Source organism: Pseudopodoces humilis, chromosome 8 (genome assembly GCF_049639895.1).
Source record: "Pseudopodoces humilis isolate 2021_Gansu_Grassland_sample_001 chromosome 8, ASM4963989v1, whole genome shotgun sequence".
NCBI classification, from domain to species: domain Eukaryota; kingdom Metazoa; phylum Chordata; class Aves; order Passeriformes; family Paridae; genus Pseudopodoces; species Pseudopodoces humilis.
In genome coordinates, this window is record NC_142207.1 from 30,916,656 (window position 1) to 30,941,379 (window position 24,724).

General features: G+C 39.0%; 1 protein-coding gene across 1 annotated transcript in view; it reads right to left on the reverse strand.

Moving 5' to 3' along the window:
• Positions 1-3,445: 3,445 nt before the first annotated feature.
• The window catches only part of GULP1 (GULP PTB domain containing engulfment adaptor 1), a 185,977-nt gene continuing 164,698 nt past the window's right edge, over positions 3,446-24,724 (reverse strand). Inside the window, exon 13 of the mRNA XM_014259064.2 lies at positions 3,446-3,484. Within this exon, the coding sequence (XP_014114539.1) occupies positions 3,461-3,484 (24 nt within the window). The 3' untranslated portion in view covers positions 3,446-3,460. The remainder of the gene's footprint in view (positions 3,485-24,724) is intronic.

Sequence of the window (24,724 nt, forward strand, 5' to 3'; positions counted from 1 at the left end):
CATTAGCTACAACAGTGTTGCTAATTCAAAAGTTAATTCTTAGTTCCCCCAGCAAGTGAAATTTTGTCCCCTAGTCGTTGTCCTGTATTTATCCATAAACCAGTTACTCCATCACGGGACCAGGGTTCGGCACTACTTCACATCCACCTCCAGTGGCTTCCCGAGTGTTTCGCAATACTGGTTAGGTCCTTGCTGTCCTGAGTCTTTAGCCAGAGCATTGCAGATAAACTAGACAGACTAGATTCAGGCAAGAGGCCTGATTTATCCACGTGGACAGCTTTTCCCTTTCATGGACTTAGAGTTCTGCAGCATGTGACTTGTCAGAACTCTAATTTCAATCCAGCAATATACTGTTTTTCCTCTAATCTGAAATTCTTGGCAACTAAAAGAACCTAATTAGGGTGTTTCTGTTGGCATTTAATCTTTTTCTGTGAGGGGGAAACATATTTCAGTTTTGTGCAGTTTAAGCTCCTTAAACACCGCCAGTTAAAATACAAATTTGAACCTAACTGATCATCCTCTCTGGGAAATGCAATTAGATCTAAATCCAACATTGTGACACAAAACTAAGTGAGCAGCTTCACATGGAGCTGCTCCTTGGCCCTTGTCTGCATTAAAGTTAACCCTAATGCTAATCTTAGCCTTAAACTTAATCACAGGCCAGCAACTGCTAGCATTACAGACAGAATAAACCCATTGGGTCCTAAATAAAATCTACAATCTCATCCTAAAAAAAAAATAAAAATAAAATCTAGTTTTGAGGCTCCTCTCAGTTCAAGTATCCACCCTGATTTGATCACTAGCCCTAACCTGAAGCTTTATTTCTCTAGTCCTTTACAGTACATAAGCTAGAACCAGCCCTACTGCTGCCTATTTCTAAACATATATAATAACCTTAGTTTATAAACTCCTGCCATCTGAATTCAAAACCTCAGCTAAATCTCACCCACATTCAATGAACAATGTGTGTTAAACATCTTTTATTCTTGGCACCTCATTAAAGCAGCTGAATAAATTGACTCAAATCAAAAGAACTATATTTTGAAGAATCTGCCTTTCAGACTCAAAATCACAAACAAACTAAGAAGAGGGAATGAAACAGAACTTCCATTTATCTCACTTGTTTCCACCTCTGACAGAAACTCATGGGTTGTGCAGCCTGCTGAGACCTCTGCATCGCTGAGCTGAAAATGCTCATTGCTCTGTGAGCTGAGGCAGCACTGGAAACCTCGAGATCTGCCTTGGAGCCTTACAAAGGATGAACAGTACCAGCTGGCTGAGGTCAAAGTGACTACTTGGCAACCTAGCTTGCCATGATGACTTCCTGATTACAGGTGATTTCTCACTAGGATTTTTTTCTCTTACTCTTGGCAATTTGAATAGTGCTGATCAAACCAGCTGAGAGACACGTGGCTGTATTTTTTTCTAAATATAAATGCAACTTCTTCATTTTTTATACAAAGTAAAAATTCAAGCTGAAAAAGGTCAGGTGAATCATTAAACAGAAGGACCACAAAATATAATTTTTACTGTTACAAGCACATAGCATATCTAGTGCCCTTTCATATATCTTTAACAAGAAGATTTTAGGTATAAAATCTTCTAGTCAGCAACATTCACTAAAGTAGAATTAACTGCAGGAAAGTATACAAACCCCTTGAAGTGTAAGATCACTTGAATTCAAGAATGAAAAGAATAATTTATATAGTAACAATCAAGCCAAGCCAATTTGAAATACGGCAAGGAAGCAAAGCTGTACAGATTGCACTGCTGTATCTGGAGTAATGAGAGGCCTGGCAGAAAATAAAACAGCATTCAGGTGTCCTTAACCTCTCCACTCCCACAGTCCAATGCAAGGTCCAAATGCATTTTACTCTTTATTACTCTAGAACATTTCTGGTTATTGACTACCTCATGAACAGTTGCACTGTAGTGGGAAACCCCAGAGCTGATGGCATTGCAGGCTGCAGGGATGGCAGAACAGAGGTGTCTAGACAGGGAAAGAATCAGTATCCTATTTGGTCAACAGATGATTCTCTGACCTTTTCAGAGGTAGGATTGCTTCTTTCTGCATCTGATGCCCAGCTGTTTTCTGAGGTGTATCACAGTTTTACTTTGGTAAATTGGTCATTAGTGCCATATTTCGTTTGCTGTAGTTCCTTTTCCTTCATTTGTAATTATTTCAGGCATTGGCTCACATGATATTATGAATTTCACAAAGAAAATGTTACACACACCAGCTTCAGGTTGTTCCAGTAAACCACGGGGAAATGGTTTATTATGATAGCAATGCTATGTTTACTCTGACCTGGTGTCATTACTGAATAATGCACAAGGACAAATTTCAGTACTATTTAAGACTATCCAACAGAAAGGTGGTAGGCAGCAAAACCTGAAAGTTGAGTAAGACTTGGTCATTACAGACAGCAAATCTATTTAATGGGGAGTGTCCTTTTTGGTACATCTTTCATCTTGGAAGCAGGGACACTTCCCATTGAGATCAAAGGGAAAATGTTACTGGCATTCACAATACATACCTAACGTCATCAGATCTTCAGGATTTAATTAAAAGAAGAATTTTGTCCACAAGAAAAGTCAGTAGTCATCCAAACTGTGGTGTGTGTCACAACTGGACTTGACAATTTCCCAGATATTGCTGAGATTAGTAGCCAAATCCAAATGTAATGCTTAGATAAATACCAGCTGCCAAGTGCTTGGTGTCTTTGGGCTTAATCCTCATACAGGGCTACTTTTCAGTTTGTGGTTTCTGCTGAAAAAGGTCTTATTTTGGCTTGCTTTAGACAATACACATGTGCACTGTTCTTAATGATAAATCCCATCTGGAAAACAGCCATCATAAAGCTCTGTTAAGAAGCCTCTCCCTTCAACTGAAAGCAAAAAATTGAAAGGTAGGACAGTACCTAAAAGGTGCCTATTAAACCAAACTTCAAGCAGTGGTTTCCCTTGTGCAATAGTCTGTTCACGGTAATTGTTCTGACAGACCCTTTAGACAAGGAAGGTTCATCTCTTGATTGCAGTGGTGCAGCTTATGTGCACTCCAGTTCTAAGAAGCAAAAGATACTCAAGGTTGTATTACATGCTCAAGAATGCCTTCAAAACTTTGCACCTTTCCAAAACTCTCTGAGTCACTTCTAACTTATTCCAGCATGTTTTTAATCACTGTCCTGTTAGTGAAGATCATGAAAGAGATTTTGCATATAATGTATTTTTCAAGAGAGATTATACAAAAGCACCTATAAATTAAAGAGATGGCAGAGCACAAGTCTTTTAGGGAAGAGATAATGTGGAAGACAGAGGAATAAATTATTTACAAAATATTAGAACAAATGGTTTCTAAATTCTTTAATTTCTTTTATCTTTGAAAAAAGAAACCTGGAGTGGGAAAAGGTAGATATGACAGGCACAGGAGGAAGATGGAGAAGCAGTCACAGAAGGGCAATCAGGAAGGGAGGAAATCATTCTCCTGGAAGAAAAAATACAGAGTAACAGTACACAGGAGTAATAAAAGATATGAAAGACAGAAAACAGTGAAAGACAGAAATAAGCAGTCCCGACATATCCTGAAAATAAGAAATAACAAATTGGCAGAAGCAATCCAAAGTCCAAAAAGTAAGGATTGAATACAACTCTGCTTAGAAAATCCTAAAAGACCTTTACACTGTTAATGCTGCTATTGGCCCCAGAGTTTCTGATCCTGCTAGTACCAGAAGGAGGGGGAGGAAGAGGCATTTGACTGCCCCTTGGTCTGGAAGCCAGCCAGCAGCACTGCAGAAATTCTACTGTTTTACTTTTTAAACTGTTTCTGCTAGTGATTACAAATATTTCTCATTGCATCCTTTCTAGGAGGAAGCTTGGTGTAAATAACCCATTTTTTTTCTCTGTATATTCTTCCTCTTATACTGCTTATGTTTTGAGTTGCCTTCCCCTATCAAAAATATTCCCACTAATTCTGTCCACCTCTGAGGCACAAATTATTCCATGTCAGTAGACCGGATTTTATTTGGGAATTTTGTATATAACAAACATTTTAAGATATTAATGTATTTTTTAAATCACAAACTTGTACATCTACTTACCCTTGTCCTATCAAGACTAGATTCTTCACTGACTTCTGTGGGTGTTTTTTGTCATTTGGTTTATGACAGAAGTCTCCAAGTGGCCAATCTGCTTCTTTAACCATTTATTTTTTTACCAGAGGTAGAATATGTCCTTAATCAGTTAACTGTCAGTCAACTTTTTCCTTCTTCCTGAGGATTTCTAATAAGTTTGTGAACCTCCAAAATTCTACTAAAAGCTTTATGTGATTTTCATTCTTTTCAGTACTCTGTGACCTACCCTTTTGAAGTCCAGTGTGTAGCCAGAATAATGAGTTTCTTTTTCAAACACATCTTGCCCTGAAACTTTGGGATAATTCTAGGTTTTTTTCATATTTGTCATTTGCCACAACAACGAAGCTCAGCAGGTTAATGGGAAACTGAAACACACTGGAACAGTGGCCGAGATGGAAATATTTCAGCTGAAAATCTGTTCTCAGAAATGACGGATTTGTTGCAACCAAGTTGGAGAGAGAACCCTTTGTTAGTTTTGTATGATACCTAATATTATAAAAATCACAAAGAAACAGATGTTCCTTATCCAAGAGACTAGGTGCTGGGTTTTCTTGTTTCCAAAATAGCCTTCCAAGACAGCACAAGGCGTGGGGAGATATAAATTTCTTCTGGTTCTTGTAGAAGTTCTTCTGGCTACACCTGCTCCAGTAAATTAAGGTGGCCTGAGACTGTGTTTGGCTCTAGGTGGACTGGGGTGATCTGTGTCAGTGCTGAACAGCTTTCAGTCTCCAAAAGGAGAGGTTCCAGGAGGCCTGCCTGGAGGGAATGACCACTACAGTCATTTAACTCTCAAAACACCAAAAAGTGCCCAGGCATTGTTTGGGTACAGCACTGTTTATAAAAGGATGAATTCATGCCAGGTAAAGCTCTCTTCACTAGCACAGATGTTGGCAGCCCAGCGCTCAGAAATGTTTCCAGGCACGCTTGGATTTGGTCATACAGACACAGCCTGAAGGTGCAGTTGTGTTTCAAGGGAGCCCATGCGTAGGTGCAGTTGTGTTTCAAGGGAGCCCATGAGTTAGAGAAGTGTTTTATGACCTTTACGTAATGTAGATCTCTTCTCTTACTAGTGTCTTGAAATCTCCATGGGATCAAATAAAGCTATGATGGGGTTACTGTGTCTTTGTGTAACACAAAGGGAGGGAACAAACAAAAGGGGGTGTTTGGGCTTTTTAATAAATCCCTAGTTTGCACAAAGCATGTTCTAACTAAACCACACAATGGGCAAATAAGAAATCGGGAAATTAAAAAATGTATGATTGATGGTGGCCATTAAACAGGTCTTTTCAATCAACCAAGTACTAAGATTGTTCCGGCTCACCTTCAAAGCAGTTGTGAAATTTATCATCTTAATACATGAAAAAGTTTCCTTTTGCAGATCCAGCAAATACTGCTAAGCCACCCACGCCACACACATGCTCACAGGCTCTATAAATTTTGGGAGAGTGCAAGTTCAGATCCATTCCAATTGCCAGAAAAAAAAAACAACACTAAAAAAAGAGCAGCAAATATAAACCAGGACAGAAACCCAAATAAAGTCCTTCAGAAGGTTCCCTTATCCCATTGTATTCCAGTAAATTATGTGTACTTTCCTGTGTGTTTTGGCAAAAAAATACAAATCTGTCTCTTAATTGTGCAAACACAAGGAATATGTGAGTCCTTGAAAACAAATCTCTTGAGCTCTGCTATGAAACTTTTTAAGTAATTCATGTCACCCTGACACCTTGTCACTTCAAAGCAAGAATGTAATATTTCATCACAGGAAAACTGGTTTGTTGAGTTGGGCTTTACAAGTTATAGCACAAGCAAAGTGCTGTACAGCATCTTTCAGGATTCACCTTGACTTTTTTTTTAGAAGTAGAAGCACTTCAGAGAAATGCTTTGGCAAAGCCTCCTTGGTGCAATCTGGAAATTTTCTAGTATGAATAAAGACATATATATATATGGTTTGTGCCTGAGTGTGAGACCTATGGGAAATGGCTGAAGAAGAAACAGGACTTACTTAGTGGTGTTTAAGTGATTGTCATACTTAAACTCATTAACAAGAAAAATTAAATTATTTTCCACCTTCATCTTGGTTGATTTTAATGTTCTGCTAAATGCAATTGTCAGAACAGGCTAATTTTTGAAAAACAGGCTGCAATCTGTCTGGCTGCCATTCAAATGTATATAATAGTTTTAGAATGAGCAAAGAGCACGACAAGGCCACATGAGGCCAGCAAGAGGAGCAGAGGAAAAGTTTGGATTAGAGGCTTCCTGTATGGAAAACATCTGCACTGTAGCTGGAGAAGCTGCACTTTCACTGGAGCCTGGGTTAGAATTACAGGGTCAGGCAGCACCCACTGCTCACCCAACATGTGCAGGCACATCGCTTTGGGTCAGCCAGATGCAAGAGCAAATTCAGAAGCTTGTCCCCTTTTCCAGAGACAGTTACTCTATTTAGTGGTAGCTACTCAAAGCAAACCTTTGAAACAACTATGTTTTGTCATCATATTCCCCCTGAAAATAAAATCTTGTAAATTATCCACTTTATATTTCATTCAGAATAGACACTTGAGACCTGAATCTCTGCATTTACACAAAATGTAATTATAGGCTGAAAAAGGAGTATTTTTTGCTACACATTGTATTCTGCCAGTTCTAGTGATCTGGGGAGAATATTGTAATTAAGTTAATGTTTTTAAGGATTTCTGGCATGTTTGTCTCTCACCCAAAGCGAGTCATCAAAAATCAACTCACCTAACTTGAAAAGAACCAACAGCAATAGAGGCCATAAGAAACAAAGAAAGAGACATACAAATCCAACAATTTTCCAAATTTCTCTTAAGAAGGTGTTAATTTATTTTGAATTATCATAGTTCTTATAGTTTCCATTTAATTGATTACATATTTCTTTGCTGGTATAAACACTATTTGTGAACATGCTTGACAATAACACCATAAAATCCCCCTACCCCATTATACCTCATCCTGCTGACATCCTGTAGGACTCTGTCCTCTTAAAGATGATTTAATTTCTATCTCTCTATAAAAAAAGTGCTCTCCCCTCATAACCAAACACATCCTCTCTAGTCCACACAGGCTATCAAAGTAATAGGAGCAGAAGGCAACTTATTCAAAGTTATGCAGCACATAATTTCTGGAAGACTATCCCTCAATCCCATAACTAAGTAACAATAGGATAGGCAAGATGGAAAAATGTAAAATAAGATCTAATAATAAATGGCTTTTAAAACATTAAAAAAATTAAAATAGAATAAAAATTAGTAATGAAATTACTGAAAATTAATAAATAATATAAATAAATATAATAATATTAAATAATAATAAAAATAAGTGGACTATTTTTTTTCACATATGTTCAGGTCCTTGGAGGTTTTCCAATGGGACTTGGTGTCTCCTAGAGCTACTGGAGATGTAGCAGGAGTCATGGACTTGCTACTTAGTGCTATTAAGCTCACTGAGAATGGGTTGCAAGTCAGAATTATCACAACATTCACTTTTGACCTTACTCTACACATAGGCAGTGAATCCCAAATAAACAGCAGGATGCATTCTGCACAACAAATGGACCATCTGAATATGAAGGAGCACCCAGGTACAAGAAGAAGAGCATTAAGAAGGAGCAGGAGAGGCACTGGCCATGCCTGTCTTCCTGAGGCAGGCAGAGATGTGGCCAAGAGCAGGTGCCTATTGCCAGGGGAAACAACCTCACGCTGAGAGGAAACTAAAGGAATCTAAACAAGACATTTCCCCCAAAGCTAAGAGGTCCCAGTGGAAGGAGCAGCTGGTTTCTCATCCAGAGGAAAGGTACCTGAGAGCCTCTCCACCCTTTTTCCCATTGTGGTCAAGTGAGGTAGAAGCCTGTTCTGAGCCAGTTCCTTGTGGCCTCGAGTGACCCTAGGAGGAGAAGCTGATGAGAAGGAGCCTAGCTAGACAGAGCTTGCCAGTGGGTGTAGTCACGGAGAAATTCCGTGTCTGATTGAGTGCTTGAGTGTCTGCCAGGGGTCCGGCGTGCCTGGACACTGCCTCAGACACGTATAGCGCTGAGAGGCTGCGGGTGTTGGGAAACAAGATTGATGCAGCAAGAGATGTTATAGCTCTCTGCATCCAATTTGGTTTGAGTCCTCTGCATCCAGCTTGATTTGCATAGAACAAATATTCCTCTGAGAACACTGCTGAATTCTTTCTAGCTGAGACAAACTATTTATATAAGTTGTATTGTTCTGGCAAAATCCAGCTAATAAAATATATTTTATTCCCTTTATTATATATGACATTTACATACTGCACTTACTTCTGATTAGTAATATGAATATAAAATCTGAGATTGATTTCTACTGTAAATCTTTATTTCCACTTGCCATTTTGGGATCATCGTTCTACAGAACTGATACACATGCTTTCAGGCTGGAAGCGATTTTGTTTATATGGCATGAATTGTTCTTCTGAATCATAAAATCCTATGAGGAAACCTCAATTTTTGCTATAACTGTTTCCACTTTAAAAACCAGGTCATTGCCAATCACTCTGACTTTATCACTCTGACTTTGGTATTGCCTTGTAGGATGAAATAATACCTTGTGTGTTTGGTACATAAACTATTCAGTTTAAAATACAGGACAGCATCATATTCCCCAAACACTGCATTACTGGAGACCAAACTCAAATCCCTTCACTTGGATTATCTTTGCATTTGAATTCAAATTTATCTCCTCAGCAAGACACAGTAACAAAGAATGGAAAAACAGTATTGCATCTGATTTTTACTTTATTAAAATCAAGAAACATTAATCTGTATCTGGGATCTTAAGACCTTTCTTTATGTGTCCTATCACATTACTTCTACAAATCTGGAGACTTCTGATTGCTCTCCTTGTGCATTGATTATTACTCTTATCTTGGAAATATCTCAGGAAAAGAACTAACAGCACTAGAGAGATGCCTGCTGATTCAGTAAAACTTTTATTTGCTCGACAGCTCCTCCACATGCAGCAAGTGTAACCATATGATTAATCTCCTTGTCTGGCAGTCTCACAAATTGCAACCAAAAAGGAGCAGAAAGTTCTTTGCTACCTGTACTCTGAAACATGTCATGTCACTACACAGATTTGATTTGCTCTGAGTCTTCTCAACTACATCTGTCCATCTTTGATGGGGTGAAAAATATGATCCTGGAGAAAACATATTGATAAAACTGGAATAGAATATCACATATGATATGTGTTTCTGAATTTAATCATGGTCGGTTGAGAGCTTTAACTTCACAATGCTTAGAAAAGGTATTGTTTCCTTCATCAGACTGAGGAAGGCTTCAGAAATTAGAATGGACAAGTTTTCATAGAAGTATTTAATTTACCTTAACTATAGAGAGATGCAAATATTTTTTGCTCCTCTCTCTGATGAAAGAAGGTGGACAGCTTCTTTCTTGAAACTTCTTTATTTACTGGCATCTCTTGTTTTCCATGGCAGATGTTTCCCTGTCTATTTTTCATGGAAACACTTATTTTCTGCAGCTTGTTCTGTTTTGAATGGAAGACTGAAGTGGAATTGTCTGTGATCAGCAGACAGCAGTAGGAAGACCTTTTCTGCTTTCTCATGATCCATCTTGTAAATCAGACCTATTCATTACATTTACAGCTTAGGAATGGAGAGACTGGAACTGAAGAAAATATGCATTAGGAGTTGAAACAAAATATTGTGCTATTTGCTCTCAATTCTTAAAGAAGCAACATCCTTAAGACCAGATAACTGGGATGATATAATTCCTGCAGAGATTATTTCTTAGGTTTATTCTACAAAATCAGTCATTAAAATGTATTATTATCTTTGTGAACCTTTGATACTGGCAGAAAAGGACAATTTTTAAAATAAGGCAGGCAGAGTTATAAATAACTGGGTGAAAAAATGTAAGGTTTTGTAGTAGAGGTGCTCTAACTATAATGGAAGAATGTACAAATTTTTAGCAAGAGCCTTTAGGGCTGACAATTAGTTTATATATGACTAAATCACTTGCAGTTGTCCTTAAATAATGGCAGAGAACAAGTACTGGAACACAAAACTCACGGGTAATGCTTCCCACTCAGAATAGCGATACCACACTCAGAAAAACCACCCAGAAAAGTGATCTCAGCCTTCTTACAGTAAAGGTTTCAATGAAGCAAAGCAACTGGCTGTTCTTGCACTGAGAGCAAGCAAAAGCAAATGCAACAAATCAGCAAGATGTTGAAATAACCTTTCCAAGGGGGAAAGAATGTGACACAGAACAAGTTAAAATGAGTAAAAGTATCTGTTGCGTGTTCATTCTTGGTAGCCAGTGGTTTAAGCTAAAAGGCTAAAAGCACCCTCTACTCAAAAGTAGCTCTGGTTGTCAGCAAGCCATGGAAGTGCAAAAAGCTGCACAGCCCAGAAGAGGTCAAGCCACGTGTCCCACCTGAAGGCCAGCACAAAGCTCAGAGCCTCACAGCCTTAAACCAGCACATCCAACACTATGGCAGGATAACTGCCCCAGCTCAATCAGGAGCAGCACAGCTGGATTCCTGCAGGGCTGTGCCCAAGCCCTGTCTTCTGGCTGCCTGAGGACAGAGCTGTTCTTTTTCCTCCTGCACTTCATTTGTTTGTCTGGAACCCCTGCATGGGTCACGGTGTTCTGACTGAAGGTGCACCCTAACTCTCTGCAGACCTCTGGAAAATGCTCTCTGTGTAAACACTGAGAATTAAGGGCCAGTGTAGATGACCGTCACAGGACAATTGTTATGATCAAAGCACTTAGGAATGTTCCTCAGCATTCATTTGGGTTGACATGGAAGCTTCTAAATCCTGTTATCACAGGAGGGTTTGGGAGGCAGGATATCACTTTTACTGCGGGACTGGGCTCCTCTGCACTCTATTGCTTCACTTTCCTGTTTTGCATGTAGAACATGCCTTATGTACCAAAACATATTGGTTTGGTTTGATTTGGCTTTTTTAATGGAAAAGAGATAGGAATAAGTATATCCATTAGACTGTCATCCATCATTGTCCGGGTAGCACAGCCCAAAAGTGAAAGCAGAATGCTTACACTGTGTGCTTCACTGTTTTTAGAAAATGGGCTATTGGAATTCACATCCTCTGTAGACTGTTGCAGGGAAAGATACTATGAAGTCCAAAACAAAGTACTATTCATGGTAAAAAGGGCTATTTTGCTTGTGTTCAGCACTTCTTTTGTGTTTATAGGGATGGCTGGATCACATTAGTTATTTAATAATATAAAGCTGAGTTGGAATTTAACATGTCTGGAGGGATTTCTGGTTTCCTTGAAGTGCCAACATATTCACTCTTTAAAATTGGAAAAAAGAAGAATGACATTCATGTTCCTATTGGGATCTGCCTTATTCAACACAATTTTTCTGATCGCAATCCACCTCTTTAGCTTGAGTTACTCTGTTCTCTACAGTGATGCCTTTTGCTCACCTGTCACTTCAAAGAGCCTGAGCCATGTTTTAAGGCTGGGGAGAAGACAGATGTGTTGCTCAGGTTTGGGAAGTGTGCTAGAGCGCAGAAGGTAACTGTGTGTGCTGACACAGCAGCTGCTTGATCTGCTGAACATCTTAATGGGATCTCTCTGGAAATGGAGAGGCACATTATGTCTGTCCATCCATCCATCCATCCATCCATCCATCCATCCATCCATCCATCCATCCATCCATCCATCCGTCCATTCCACCCACACAGCAGAAGTATCGGGATGGATGGATGGATGGATGGATGGAAGGGTTTTCCTGTGACCCAGCCACCTCATGCCTGTCACGTCTGCAGCAACACCAGAAGGTACTGTCTGTACTCTGTGACCATCCTCCACTGATTTGCTAATGTTAAAAAAGGAAAAGCTGTCCCTACCACACAAAAAAATTAAGCCCACTTTCAATAAATTACAAGTAAATGTGTAATCAGACCAGGGGAAATCCCAAAGCACAGCGTAGACCCAAATGATGAGCCACTTAATTACTGCCAGCTCTGTGACTGTTTCATTGATGGTTTCCAACAAAAGCCTTTTTCCTTACTCAGTCAGCTACTCTGATAAATTAGGAAAAGGCTAATAAAATTGGTATCATGATTAAACATCTTTCAAAATAGCATGTGCTTGGTCAGTCACACATTGTTTCAATAAATGCAAAAAAATAATAAAGTCTACATTTCCTCCATAAGCTACATTACCTTATTTTAATGTTTTCTTTAAAGACCTGTGACCTTTACATAAATTAATCTAGAAATGGTGGTACATGTGTAGGGTGTGGTGGTTTTTAATTTATAGCCTACATGAGATAGCATTAGGGAAAACAGGATAATAGAGTACAGTTTTATAAATATGCACTAGTTGTGCATTCCCCACATTTCTTTTGTGTTTTTATTTTGTTAGCCTGATGTTTTGTCCCATGGGGAATTTGTTTTATTATGTTAATCAAGAAATGGTTGTCTTAGTCAAACAGAGAGGTGTGGAATGACTCTCTCCTCTTTCTTTTTCAGTGGGGAGGAAAGGAAGCAAGCACACACAAGTATGAAGTTTGTTTTATTTCTTCTGACCCTCTTTCTGCTATTTAACAGGTTTCATTTTTATGTATGCATAAGGCAAGAGATAAGAGAGTAAAAGTCCTGAACTTGGCAGCCCTTGACTGCAGAGAATTGGTGGAAAATATATTAAAGAAAAAGAAACTTGGAGTTGCAATAACTCAAACCCTTGATAAGATATTTTTAGAATAGGGAAATAAATGAAGGACTATGGGAAAAAAAAAAAAAAAGATACACTTGATAATAAAACATGAATATTTAAATTTATGATCTTGTAATGCAGCATTCAAAAACGCTCTACCAGGAATGACAAAATCTGTGCCACATCCTGTGCCACACCTGTGCCACACATGAGCAGAGTTGGTTATTAGTTCACCTAAGAAACAAATACTCTTTGACTTTACTTTTAAAAAGTGCTGGGACTGCACTTTAGACATGTATCATTTTACTGGATTAAATTAATTTATAACATATGCTTTTGAAGATATTTTTAATACATAATAGGAAATGATTTATTAAATACTAATGTGTTTTTATGGCATTAACTGAGGTTCAAACAAGGATTTTTACAGAGAATTTACCTTTTTGTGCTTTAATGAAGGCAGCCTGGTTAGTGTGCAGAGAAGGACATTGTCAGTAAAGCTGAGACAAGAGGGGAGCAGCACATGTCCAGACCAGAAGGACATTTTATATGCTGTATATATTATTGCAGCTCAAATGGTAATCTCTTAATTTGGCAATTACTTTTCAGTTTTTTGAGCATGTACTTCTTTTTGAATTCATGTCAGAAGCTGGTTTTACCCTTATTGATCCATTTTTGCTCTTTAATCTTTCACCTTTTCATTCTATTATGTCAAAAAGTACAGCTAGGATACCCTCCCAAGCTTTTTCTTCAACAGTGACTTATGTTTACTTAGAAGTACTTGGGATTCACCCTGCTCAAAAGCAGATACTCTAAAATCTCTCAGATCAGCACCTCAGAGTGTATCAGTAAACCCTGCACCTGATTTCTCAAACAGGTTATTTGCACTGGACCCGTACAAATGTGGGTTCACACCTCTACCAGTCAAAGTTGATACCTCTGAGATTGTTGGGGTTTATGTAGTTGAGTCTCTTAGGAGTTCTTTGCTTGCTAAAAGCAATCCAGACTGAAAAGTACTTTTTCCTTTGTTTGCATGACTAAAACTTCCTTGTGAGTTGGAAGTTCCTGTGAAGATATTTAAATATCTATCTCTATATATCCTGTGAAGATATTTAAATATCTATCTCTATATATCCTGTGAAGATATTTAAATATCTATCTCTATATATCCTGTGAAGGTATTTAAACCATGTGCATGCTCTTCCACCAAAAAAACCACCCCAACCAACCAACTCTAAAAAAATCTGAAATCTTATCTTAGTATAGATATCTTCTTGGATAGTCATGATAGATTATAAAACATACTACTACTGTTTTGATTTATCAAGATTTATTATTCATCTCACAAAGTTGTGAGATATATAAAATTGTCATTAAAAGGTAAAAATGGAGACTAGCTTTAACTCAGATGACAGAACCAAAGAAGACACATCCTGATTGCCTGGAATTCTTTTTAGGTTCCATAATTGCTTCAAACAGTTGAACTACATGATTTAAAATAAATTAATAGGATAATTTTTGTATGGATATTATTGATCTCTGAGATTAATCTCTGATTTCTAAGATCTCTGTTCATTTTGGGAGGAAATTATAGACTGGAGAACCCAAATATCTACTTTGTGAAACAATTTTCTGCTGTGCTAGCAGAACAAAGGACAGAACAAGTGTCCCCTGATGTGGAAAAGCCACAGTGGGCAGAGGTCTCATCACCTACAGCTCCTACACTGAAGTGATTTACTCTTTAAAGAATCCTCAGTTTGCAGATTTAACACTTAGAAATGTCAGCAAATAGCATCCCTGACACTATTAGCTAATGGATTTAATTCTTACTCAAAAAAGTGCAAGGAAATATAGGAAAAAAATGTGTTTTAATTAAATTAGGACTCACTAGCAACTGGAGGATGTCAAAGAAACTAAAATTGCAATAAAGTACCATTTAGAGAAGAGGCTATGAGAGTGATCTAACCATCTGCACATAAAAATGTAACATTTTGGCCCTGCAAATGCTCTCAAAATAGGCAGATATGTTCTGTACTGATTACAGCATTAAAGTTTACAGCATGATACTGATAAAACTATCAGAGATTTACACCAGAAGTGGAATGAAGCAATTCTGCCCATTTGATTAGGCAATCAAATTGCACTGAGTACTTGGGAAATGTCTGTTGGTGGTTGTGATTGATGTTCCCGCTGAGTGTGATGATATTCCTGGGACAAGGAATTCACCAGCAGAAACCACCCTGTGTTTTACCCCTAGCACTGCCGAGAAGGGGCTGTGTGAGAGGCACAGGCCAGCAGACAGCACATTTCTGTCCCAAAATGCAAGAACAGTCAGCAACTGATACAACATTTTATTAGTCTGCAGATGGACAGAGACCATTCCATCCTAAGCACATCTTCACCATCTCTCCATAGCTCCTACCCATGTACCCAGTGGATAACTTCCCCATTGTTCCTGGGAGTCTGGCACAGAGCTCTTTGCCAGGTGCTTTCACACCCGTGTGAGGCTTCATTGGCTGATTCAAGTCAAGAAATTCAGGGTGATGAAACTGCCTTCCATGTGGTCATCTTGTTTTAAGGATGGCAAGGAACTCCCAGCTTCAGGACCTATTCAGTTATACAAGGCAACAGCATGTGCTAATCCACGCTCATCTCTTTGGCTGCCAGGATAGAAACTCAACTAACTGCTGTGAAAAATTCCAGGATCATGCCAAATGTAGCTGTTCTATGCATGTCTTTGAGCAAGATACTACCCAAATGAACAATGGATCACCTTTTCAGCTAGTAGCCTTGTTGTACAAGATGCTGGAGACCTTGGATGAAGCACTGCTTTACTGAGGAGGCTCCTAAACCAGATTTGGAACAGTTTAATATTGCTAAGTGTAGGAATTCAGAATTCAGTGTCCAAAATGGAAAAGCAGGATACAGAACAAACTCAGGATAAGTGCAGCGATCAGTCCCCATGAGAACCTCAGAGGTGGCTGAGAAGATACACGAGATTAAACTGGGCACTTAAAAACACCATCTCAAGCAGAAAATCATGCTCAAGTTTCATAGGTGTTTCATAGGACATCTGACCGCTAAATGGGATCTGCAAACACAAGCAACTAAAGTGTGATACAGACTGGCAGGCACAGTGCTGCAGCCCAGAAAACTCAAGTGCCCCATTGAGTGAGCAGGTGAATAACCCACACCCATTGAGTGAGCAGGTGAATAACCCACACCCATTGAGTGAGCAGGTGAATAACCCACACCCATTGAGTGAGCAGGTGAATAACCCACACCCATTGAGTGAGCAGGTGAATAACCCACACCCATTGAGTGAGCAGGTGAATAACCCACACCCATTGAGTGAGCAGGTGAATAACCCACACCATGTCTGTGGGCACCAGGAACGGATGCCCAGCCCTGGGGCACTGGCAGCTCTGCAAGTCCTGACTCCATCTCTCACACTGGCCAAAGCTGCCATCTGCATAATCTGCGTGGGCTTCCAGCCTTTAAGGGAGTTGCTCTTTTAAGCCTCACTTTTACAGCTCAAAAATATAAAATCTCTGTCACACACAACCGAGTTAGAAGTAGCAATAAGCCAAATTTCCTATTAACATGCCAGCTATTGTTCTTTTCTTATATTATTGTTCATTAGGGTTGGCAAAGCTTATCTGGGGAGCTGGATGACTTTATCACATGTTATTTATCCCACACTCAGCACTCAGCAACGTGCTCACTGATACGGTCAGTGAATCCCATGTTCACCAAATCCCATAAAGAAAACTCCCTCAGGTCAGCTTGTGATTCTCACTGAAAAAAATCTCCCAGCAAGGTCCTCTTCTCTCCTCAAAGGTTTTGACCAGCTATAAGCCTTGAATTATTCCATAGTCATCACAGGACACAGTTGTGTCCACAGATCCATCTTTCCTAATATCTTTTTCTGCCTTACTTTTGGATTTTGCTGCTGCATTTCACCAATCTGTGACAGCATTCAGTGTCAAATGGGGGAGGAAAAGATGCCCTACTCTCTCACCTTAGCATTTGAGCAGATCCTACAAGTGGCCTCAATGCTCCAGCTATCACTTGCTGTGTGTGATGCCTCTTATCTCTTCTTGAATGGAACAGCATGGGGAGACCAGTGACTGTGTTTGCACACAGCAGTGTTTTGCAGTGTGATTTAAACACAAGTAATTCACAGAATTAAAGAAATGTTATTTTTCAAAACCAAAGGCAAACAAATTCCAGTGTCCTGCTCTACCACTGGTGACTGGATTATCCATTTTACATCTTTACAGTTTCTCATGCACAATTCTTTGTACTCTTAGTAAAACAACAAAGTGGATATGCACATGTGGATTTTGTCATGAATGGAACACGAATTTGTAGATTTTCATCCCAACTGAAATCCCCTATTCATAAAAGAAATCAGCTAAAGAGGATCCTGGTTAAGAGTTTTCTGTTTGTAGCCAAAACTTCTCTCAGCTCTAGGACAAGAATAAAACAAAAGAAATACCTAATTGGCTTTTACTACACTAAACTTCTTAAGTTTTTTAAACAATAATAATCATCCCAGATAGCAAGTTTGCTTTTTAGAGTTTTTTTTTTTTTTGGTTGGGTTTTTTTGCTTTAAATTAAAGACTAAAGATGAAGTATCCAGTTTGTTAGTAAAATACAGTTAATGGAGTGTATTTTTATATCTATCAAATTCAATGTAATAACTTAAAATGCAAATTAAGTAAAGCACAAAAATGAGAGTAGATGAAAAAAGATTGAATTCACTATTTCAGGATGTTTTGTAAAATGGATCTGTATATATCCTGAGCTTTCAATATGAGTCCTTTCTAGGAGGTGGTCTAGGGTGAATTGTGTTGCTTAAAGCAATTTTAGTGGAAGTTGCAATATATGCAGGATTCTGGTGATGATGAGGACTTTCTGCATATCAGATGTTTGACTTGGTCTCAGCAATCTAAGTTGGCAAAAAAAAGTACCTCATCTTTCCCATTGCTGGGTCTGGCCTCCTACACCATCAGGACAATTATAGGGTTTGTTGGTTCAAATTCTTGCCCATTTTCCATAGGATCTGACCCTCTTCTATGAGACTGAGACATTAAGGGAGGAACTCCAAAAGAAACTTGCATGTTTATGCATAGCTATTCATAAAAAGCTTTAGTGGCCAGAAGAGTGTTTGATATTTACTCCATTTGCCAGTTTTCTATGAAAGCCAAAAGGATCTGAAATTAAATGATCTGTGTTCAATACAAGCCATTAATGTATCCAAGCACTGTTGGATGTTGAAGCAGAAAATAATAGCTTTGCTTGGTAATGATGTCTTTCAAAAAACAGACACCGTACTTTACTTAGCTGTGGTTGACAGAAATAACTGCTGTCCTGAATATATGCAACCTCTCACAAATACATTTCTTTATGCTTTTATCAAACTTTGAGAAAAAGATTTTCCTGACCAACAGCGCTTGTAACTAGAAGTCCTCATGTAGCTTAAATTAAAGTTAATTGAAGGTTCTAAGGCAGTGTAATTGAATCTACAGACTTAAGACCATGGAGTCACTATATTAAGCGCAAGGATAAAATCCACAGTTCCTTTTTGATCACATAAAACCAATTTACAGAAGAGAAATAGACCTTTTAAGATCCCTTACTCACATGCATGCAAGTGGATGCGCCTTTTATTTATTTTAATCTGCAGTGGAAACCACTGAAAACTTAAGAATGTCCTTCCAAACTGACCTCTAAGGAAACCCCATTTTCCTCAGTGCCATTTGCTAGCTTTTTACTAGCAAAGAGTGCTGGAATGAGGTGAGCCAATAATAAAGGACTGAGCAGAAGAAAAAAGCTGTAAGTGGCTGCAGACCATGACATGGGACACTATAGCTGAAGACAATAAACACAAGCCTATTTTACAAATAGGAACATGTCAATTTAAAAACCTTTTTGTTTTGTTAACAAAGGAACTAAATTAAGCACAAGGATTACTTTGGCTTATGAATTAGCAAAATAAACACAGGAAAGAAAGCCAGTCTTCAAACAAAACATACCTCAAGAATGAGATACCAAACCAGGCTGTAAAGCACAAAAAGATTTTTGAAACCTCTTCTGTGTGTAATACATACGACTTTCAAAATATGTACACCAGGTCTATCAACTTGCAAGTATGCATGTGTTTGAAATGGTCATGACAGCTAAGGGTAAACAAAAGCATTCAGAACATACATCTCATGAGTATTTTGCAGAAAATACATCTGAGAAGAAAATAAAAAAAAATAAATAAACAACAAACAAACAAACAGCCCAAATGAAATCTGACTGAGAAATAAAATGGAACGGGCTTATTACACATCCTTGATTTTTTCCTTAAACAATTTTCAACAGGCCAGCAAATTATAAACATACAAATTCTCATACTATTATCAGTGTATTTTTGTATAAACAAAAGCCTAAATACCAGTGAAATGACTTTGTACATTTATAGATAGCATTCTTTGGCCACATCAGAAATAGCCTACAGACAATTTTGACATCTGCACTTGTGTCCAAAGCAGAGCCAAAGCCCTGTTTTGGCTTTCCATCTGCAAGCATAGAAATACTGCAATGAGCAACCTGCAGTACAAATACTCTGACAATCTGATTATTACAAATTTGGATTAGTTTTTCTTCATGTTTGACAAACTAGAGATGGTGACCATCCCCTCAAAGATACCCTATCCCCACTTGAAATGCAACCACAGAGACAGGTGGTGCTTAACTTTGTGAGTTGAAGACAAGGGTGTTTTATTTCTGATGCTGAAGTATAAAAATAAGATAGCAAACCCAAAAATATGGCAAGTTTTAAGAGCTTTACTCCTCATTCCTCCTCCCTGGCCTTATGACCCATGTGAAGCTTACCCCTCGTGCTGAGACATTTACCCCTTGGTTACCACATGTAGTAAGGCTCATTCCCCACTTACCCACTGGGGAGTATGGCACAGTGTTTAGCGTTTCCCTGGCTACAATTCCTGACTTTTCTGTCTCATTTCTTGGCTTTGTGTCTCCAAGAAGAGTCTGGCTCTGTCCTCCCTGTAACATTTGTCCCCAAGGGAGCTGAAGGAAGCAAAGGGATGCTCTCTGCCTCCTGCTATCTGTGAACAAACCCATCCCCCTCTGTACATGAACATGGTCCCATCAAAGCTGTCTTGGTGGAGCTCTGCTGGATCCCCACCACCTGTCAGCACCCCTCCTGTCCTGGGATGCCCCAAACGGGACACGATACTTATGATGTGATTCCACAAGTGCCACATGGAAAGGAGTGATGACTTCCCTCAACCGGCTGGGTATGTCTAGACTCCAAATATTGTCTGTTTTAGACTTCTTGAGGATGTGGGACTCAGCCTGGGCCACAGTCCAGCCTCTGTGTTCTCAGCTTTGCTTTCAGTGTGTCTTCCAGCATTTTGTGAAAAATGAGAAGCTTTTCCTTATCTGCCTCCTGCCTTGGGGTTCCTGCATTTTTTTTCTTCCTCCAGCCTGACCTCTAGTCTATCCCTTCTGGAGTCACTCCCCAGTGACACAAATTTTCAACTTTCATCTATCTGACGGGGTCCCAGCCTCATCACATACTTTGAGTCATGCTGTGTAGCCCAGAATTGTAAATGACTCATGTGCTTGCTTTATGGCCACATCACATATTTATGCTAAAGCATGGAAGAACTTAGTTCAAAACCCAGACATAATGCAGGGGTTCCCAGCAGAAAAAGGATGTTTGTCAACATCTTCCACACAATCCCCTTGCATTAGAAACAGGAAATTCTGTGGTATTTCAACTATTGCCATATGGAAGACTTTTCTAAACCCCTAATTTTTACTAGTCTTGGGTAGTCATCAAGTTGCTGTATTCATCTTGGCACCAAACCACAGAAATTTCCTTAGTCTGATACATGTGTTTTTGTGTCAATATGGAGGACTTTAGGAAAGAGTCTGGGGAAATAGGTACTGTTGTCATCTGTGGTGATGTTGCCTCAGAAAACTCTTGCAACAGAAGTGGATGAAAACTATTCATACATTACTACACACAAAATACATCTCTGTTGTGGATTAAATGCAGAAAAATGCAATCTTTTTGCAATGCATCCCTGCTAGTGATACTGAGATCTGAACAAAATCTGCTCCCACTTCATCAGCAAAGTTTTTCTTTACAAGTTACAACACACCTCTCCTAAATGCAGAAACACTGCTGTGCAAGATAATTGTAGTTTTCTTGTTAGCATTAATGTGACAAACCCAGTGCCCGTACACCCAGCCCTGAGCTGTGGATAGAGGCTGGCCCAGTACCTGGCAGAGGTTCATTTTGTCCTGCATGGGATGAAAGTGCTAATCATGGTTATATAAGTCTTGCACCAGGTTTTGCAGGATTCTTGGTACAATGCTGGCATTGTAAAGTGCTGCTGATGTTACCATAAGCCACCAGAGTTTTCATTTATTTAGAAAATAAGCATGCTTATTTATATGCTGTTGAGGTAAATTCTAGTGCAGACAGTCATGCTGGCTTCCTCTGCAAGATTTGCCATATTAAATCTACCTTTGTCTATCAGCTATATCTGATATCAGTGCTCTGGTTTGAAAACTCTGAACATCCCCGTTGTACTACCTGCTTTCCTGCTGTGCAGAAACAGAGATGTTCACTTTTTTTCAGTGTTTCATGTTCACAGACATAAGGGGGCCATCATTTGGGCCCATGTAAATTAGAGCCAGGCATTCATTCGTACGCGGGTGTTTGAGAAGCGCCTCTCTGGTTCACGCTTCTCCTGCTGTTTTGTAAAAGCAGCTGGCGAGGGAGAGGACCCAGGCAAATGCTTCTCAGTAATGAAGCCCCGAGAGGTCACATGCCTCACACCCTCCGCGTTCCTGCAGATGCTTTCCATCAGCAGCCGGCAGGGATGTGCCTCCAGGAAGGCTCCCAAACAGATGCTCCGCACAGGCTGTTTCTGCTTCTCCAGCACGTCTTTGCTGGGAGGGTGCTTTGGGCTACACACGCCTGAAGGGGGAAGAAGGGCAGGGAGAGGCAGCTAGAACTCACCAAAGCCCCAGCAAACTCTGTAAATCAGCGGGCTGCAGATCTCACAGGCAAGGCAAAGGAAGTCACAGGATGGCTCGGAGGGATTGCTGGGCTGCTGGTTAGAATCAAACTCCCAGGAATATGAGGACTGTCATGAGAAAACTGCAGAATAGTGGAAGATTTCTTCATTGCGTTACTCAGGGTCAGAATGCCTGTTCTGCAAATTTTATTGTCCCTAATTCCAAATCTGATTTTGGCTCAGTTAGAAACAATCTCCACTCCTATGTATTATGAATATATAATCATCATCATTATATCAATATTAGTATAATTATATTAATACTGAGATATTTATATGTCTCAAAATGGTTTTAAAATATTTTTGTTTGAACCTACTGTAAAATGAAGCTATAAAACATCAGACCTGTACCTCAAGCAGAATATTTTGGAGCAATCTAAACAACACACAGGCACAGATTAATGCAAGCTGCAGTTCCTCCTAAGGCAGTTTATAGTTCTATTTTTTAAAAGCTAGCCTGCTTGCTTTGTTTAAATTTCCAAAACTGAAGTATTTTTAACACTTTTATAACATGAATATGATGCTTAAGTAATATATAAAAATTAATTACATTTGTTTACTTTTTTTACCATTACACCTTAGGCTAATCTTGCTAATTAAGTTCCAACAGCAGCAGCACTTTCAAAAAAGATGATACATGATTTAAATAACAATTGAAAAGAAATAAAACTGTCAATATTACATTAGCTTTTATGTTTCCATCTACCAATATTAATTTCCCTTTTTTTTTAACTAAGATTTACAACTTAAGTGATACAACAGCAAATATTTACTAATACAAATTTTTCCAGTAAACAAGAACGATTCACTCAGCTTTCTTTTCCCCAATTAATTTTACTAGATGATGCTTTTATGTTAGGATTGATAGATCTAGCTTTAACCATTAGAAGGCAAAATCTGCTGTATCTAAATATGAGGCCAAAAAGTCAATTGAAAAAATCTCATTGGTATTGAATGATTTAGGATTACCCTTATTCCCACCTTCCTGTAGACATTTGACAGCCTTAAATTTCATCAATATTGAGTAAGACTACTGTCAAGATTTGTTTCCTTACATGCTTTTTTCCCCCCGGAGATTCAAGAACTGATTTAAGCCTGATCTGTTTGGAGGTTCTTTCTGCTTTTGATTTTGTCTACAGTTCCCCTATCTGCCTCATAAAGTAAATTAGAAAACTTCTCATGTCTAACAAATTTATGGAAGGCTTGCTTACAGAAAGTTGCTATCTGCATGACACCACTGCCATAATCTGGTTTATTTGGCAGTGCTGGCCTGGAAAAGCCCTGGATGAACTTGCTCTTTTTATGTAAAGCAACCTCTTTCTTCTAAGAGTTAAAGTTGAAAGACAGGTCAGCGTGGTCCAGACAATCTCAGTGTTATCACATGCCATTAATTATGCTTCATCCTTTATCTCCTGAGTGATACATTCATTAGACTGAGGCATGTATTGCTTAATGAGACATTTTGACTTTATTACTCTTTCCCAACCGTTCAGGGAAATTTATATTTGTAAGTTTAAAGCACAGCCAAATTGACAGTGATAGACAGTTTGGCATTAGGCACTTTTTTCCAAGATTTAGTCCAACACTGTCTTATTGAATACAGCTGCAAAACTCAGATCCTACAGATGGTCACCACAATTCTCAGAGACTAGAAAGCCAAGTCATTGGTGCCAGCTTATGTAATGACCCTTAAAGTACTGACATGTACAAGAAAATCCACGTGTCTTTACTGTGCCTTTTTTCCTAAGCAGGCGTGGTTGAAAGGGGGACTCTAACTGTGTGGTGTTCTCTGAGAGGCTGGTGTTACCCGAGATGGGTGTGAGGGTCCCCACTCTGGTCCTGTGCCCAGCAAGGAACAAAGCCAGACTGTTAATGACAGCTTTCCCATGGTGGTGGGAAAGAAGGACAGCAGACAATCGTTGCTAGATCAGTTCCTCTCCCGGACACATTGACCTTCTCATGGCAAATAATGGTAATTTTTTTGCAGCTGAACACATAAACACTGTTTTCATTTTCTGTGGGCTGTTCTGCAGGGAAAAGAAAAAAACCCAACTCCAACAAAAATCAAGCTGCAGTCAGTAAACCAGTTTTTATTCCCACCCTCTTTCTGTATGCATGGCTCCTAGGGCTCATATTTTCATGGAAAACCCAAACATAGGTGGTAATAGTTTGTAAAAACAAGAGGGGCAGTTGTTCCAAGTTTTCTCATTTTCCTTCATTGCAGTTTGGAATCCATCTTCCAGTCCTAGTGTTCCCACCCCTTACCCAGCCACTGACACCTTAACATGGGGCTGATCGTTGAGTTTGATGTCACAAAGGGACGGTTCAAGAGTTACACAGAAAATAAGAATTGGAAAGGCATAAACTTACATTACAAGAAGCAGATCCTATTTGTATACAAAAATGAGGGTTGCTGAACATTTGAAAGGGACAGAACTTCCTCTTGACAAAATTTAATGATCTATTTTTGTCTGATGCTTCTTTGAGGCATCAGCACCTCCCTGAGAAGGAGAAGGAAACTGCAGAGTATTTTGGATGCAGATGATCCAGCAGACAGTCTTCTACCATCCCCATGCAACACTTTCTCTAGGTCTTCACTAAGCAGATTAGTATGAGTGTAGAATTTATGTCATTATGATAAAAATAATATTCCTTTGTTTGCCCAGTTGCAGAGATCTTGTTAAAAAATTCTGCAAACTGAATTTCCTCATGAGTTTTGCATTAATTAATTGTATGTGTTTTAAGTATGATTATGAAATCATATTTGGACTATTATTAAAATTTAGTATTCTTTT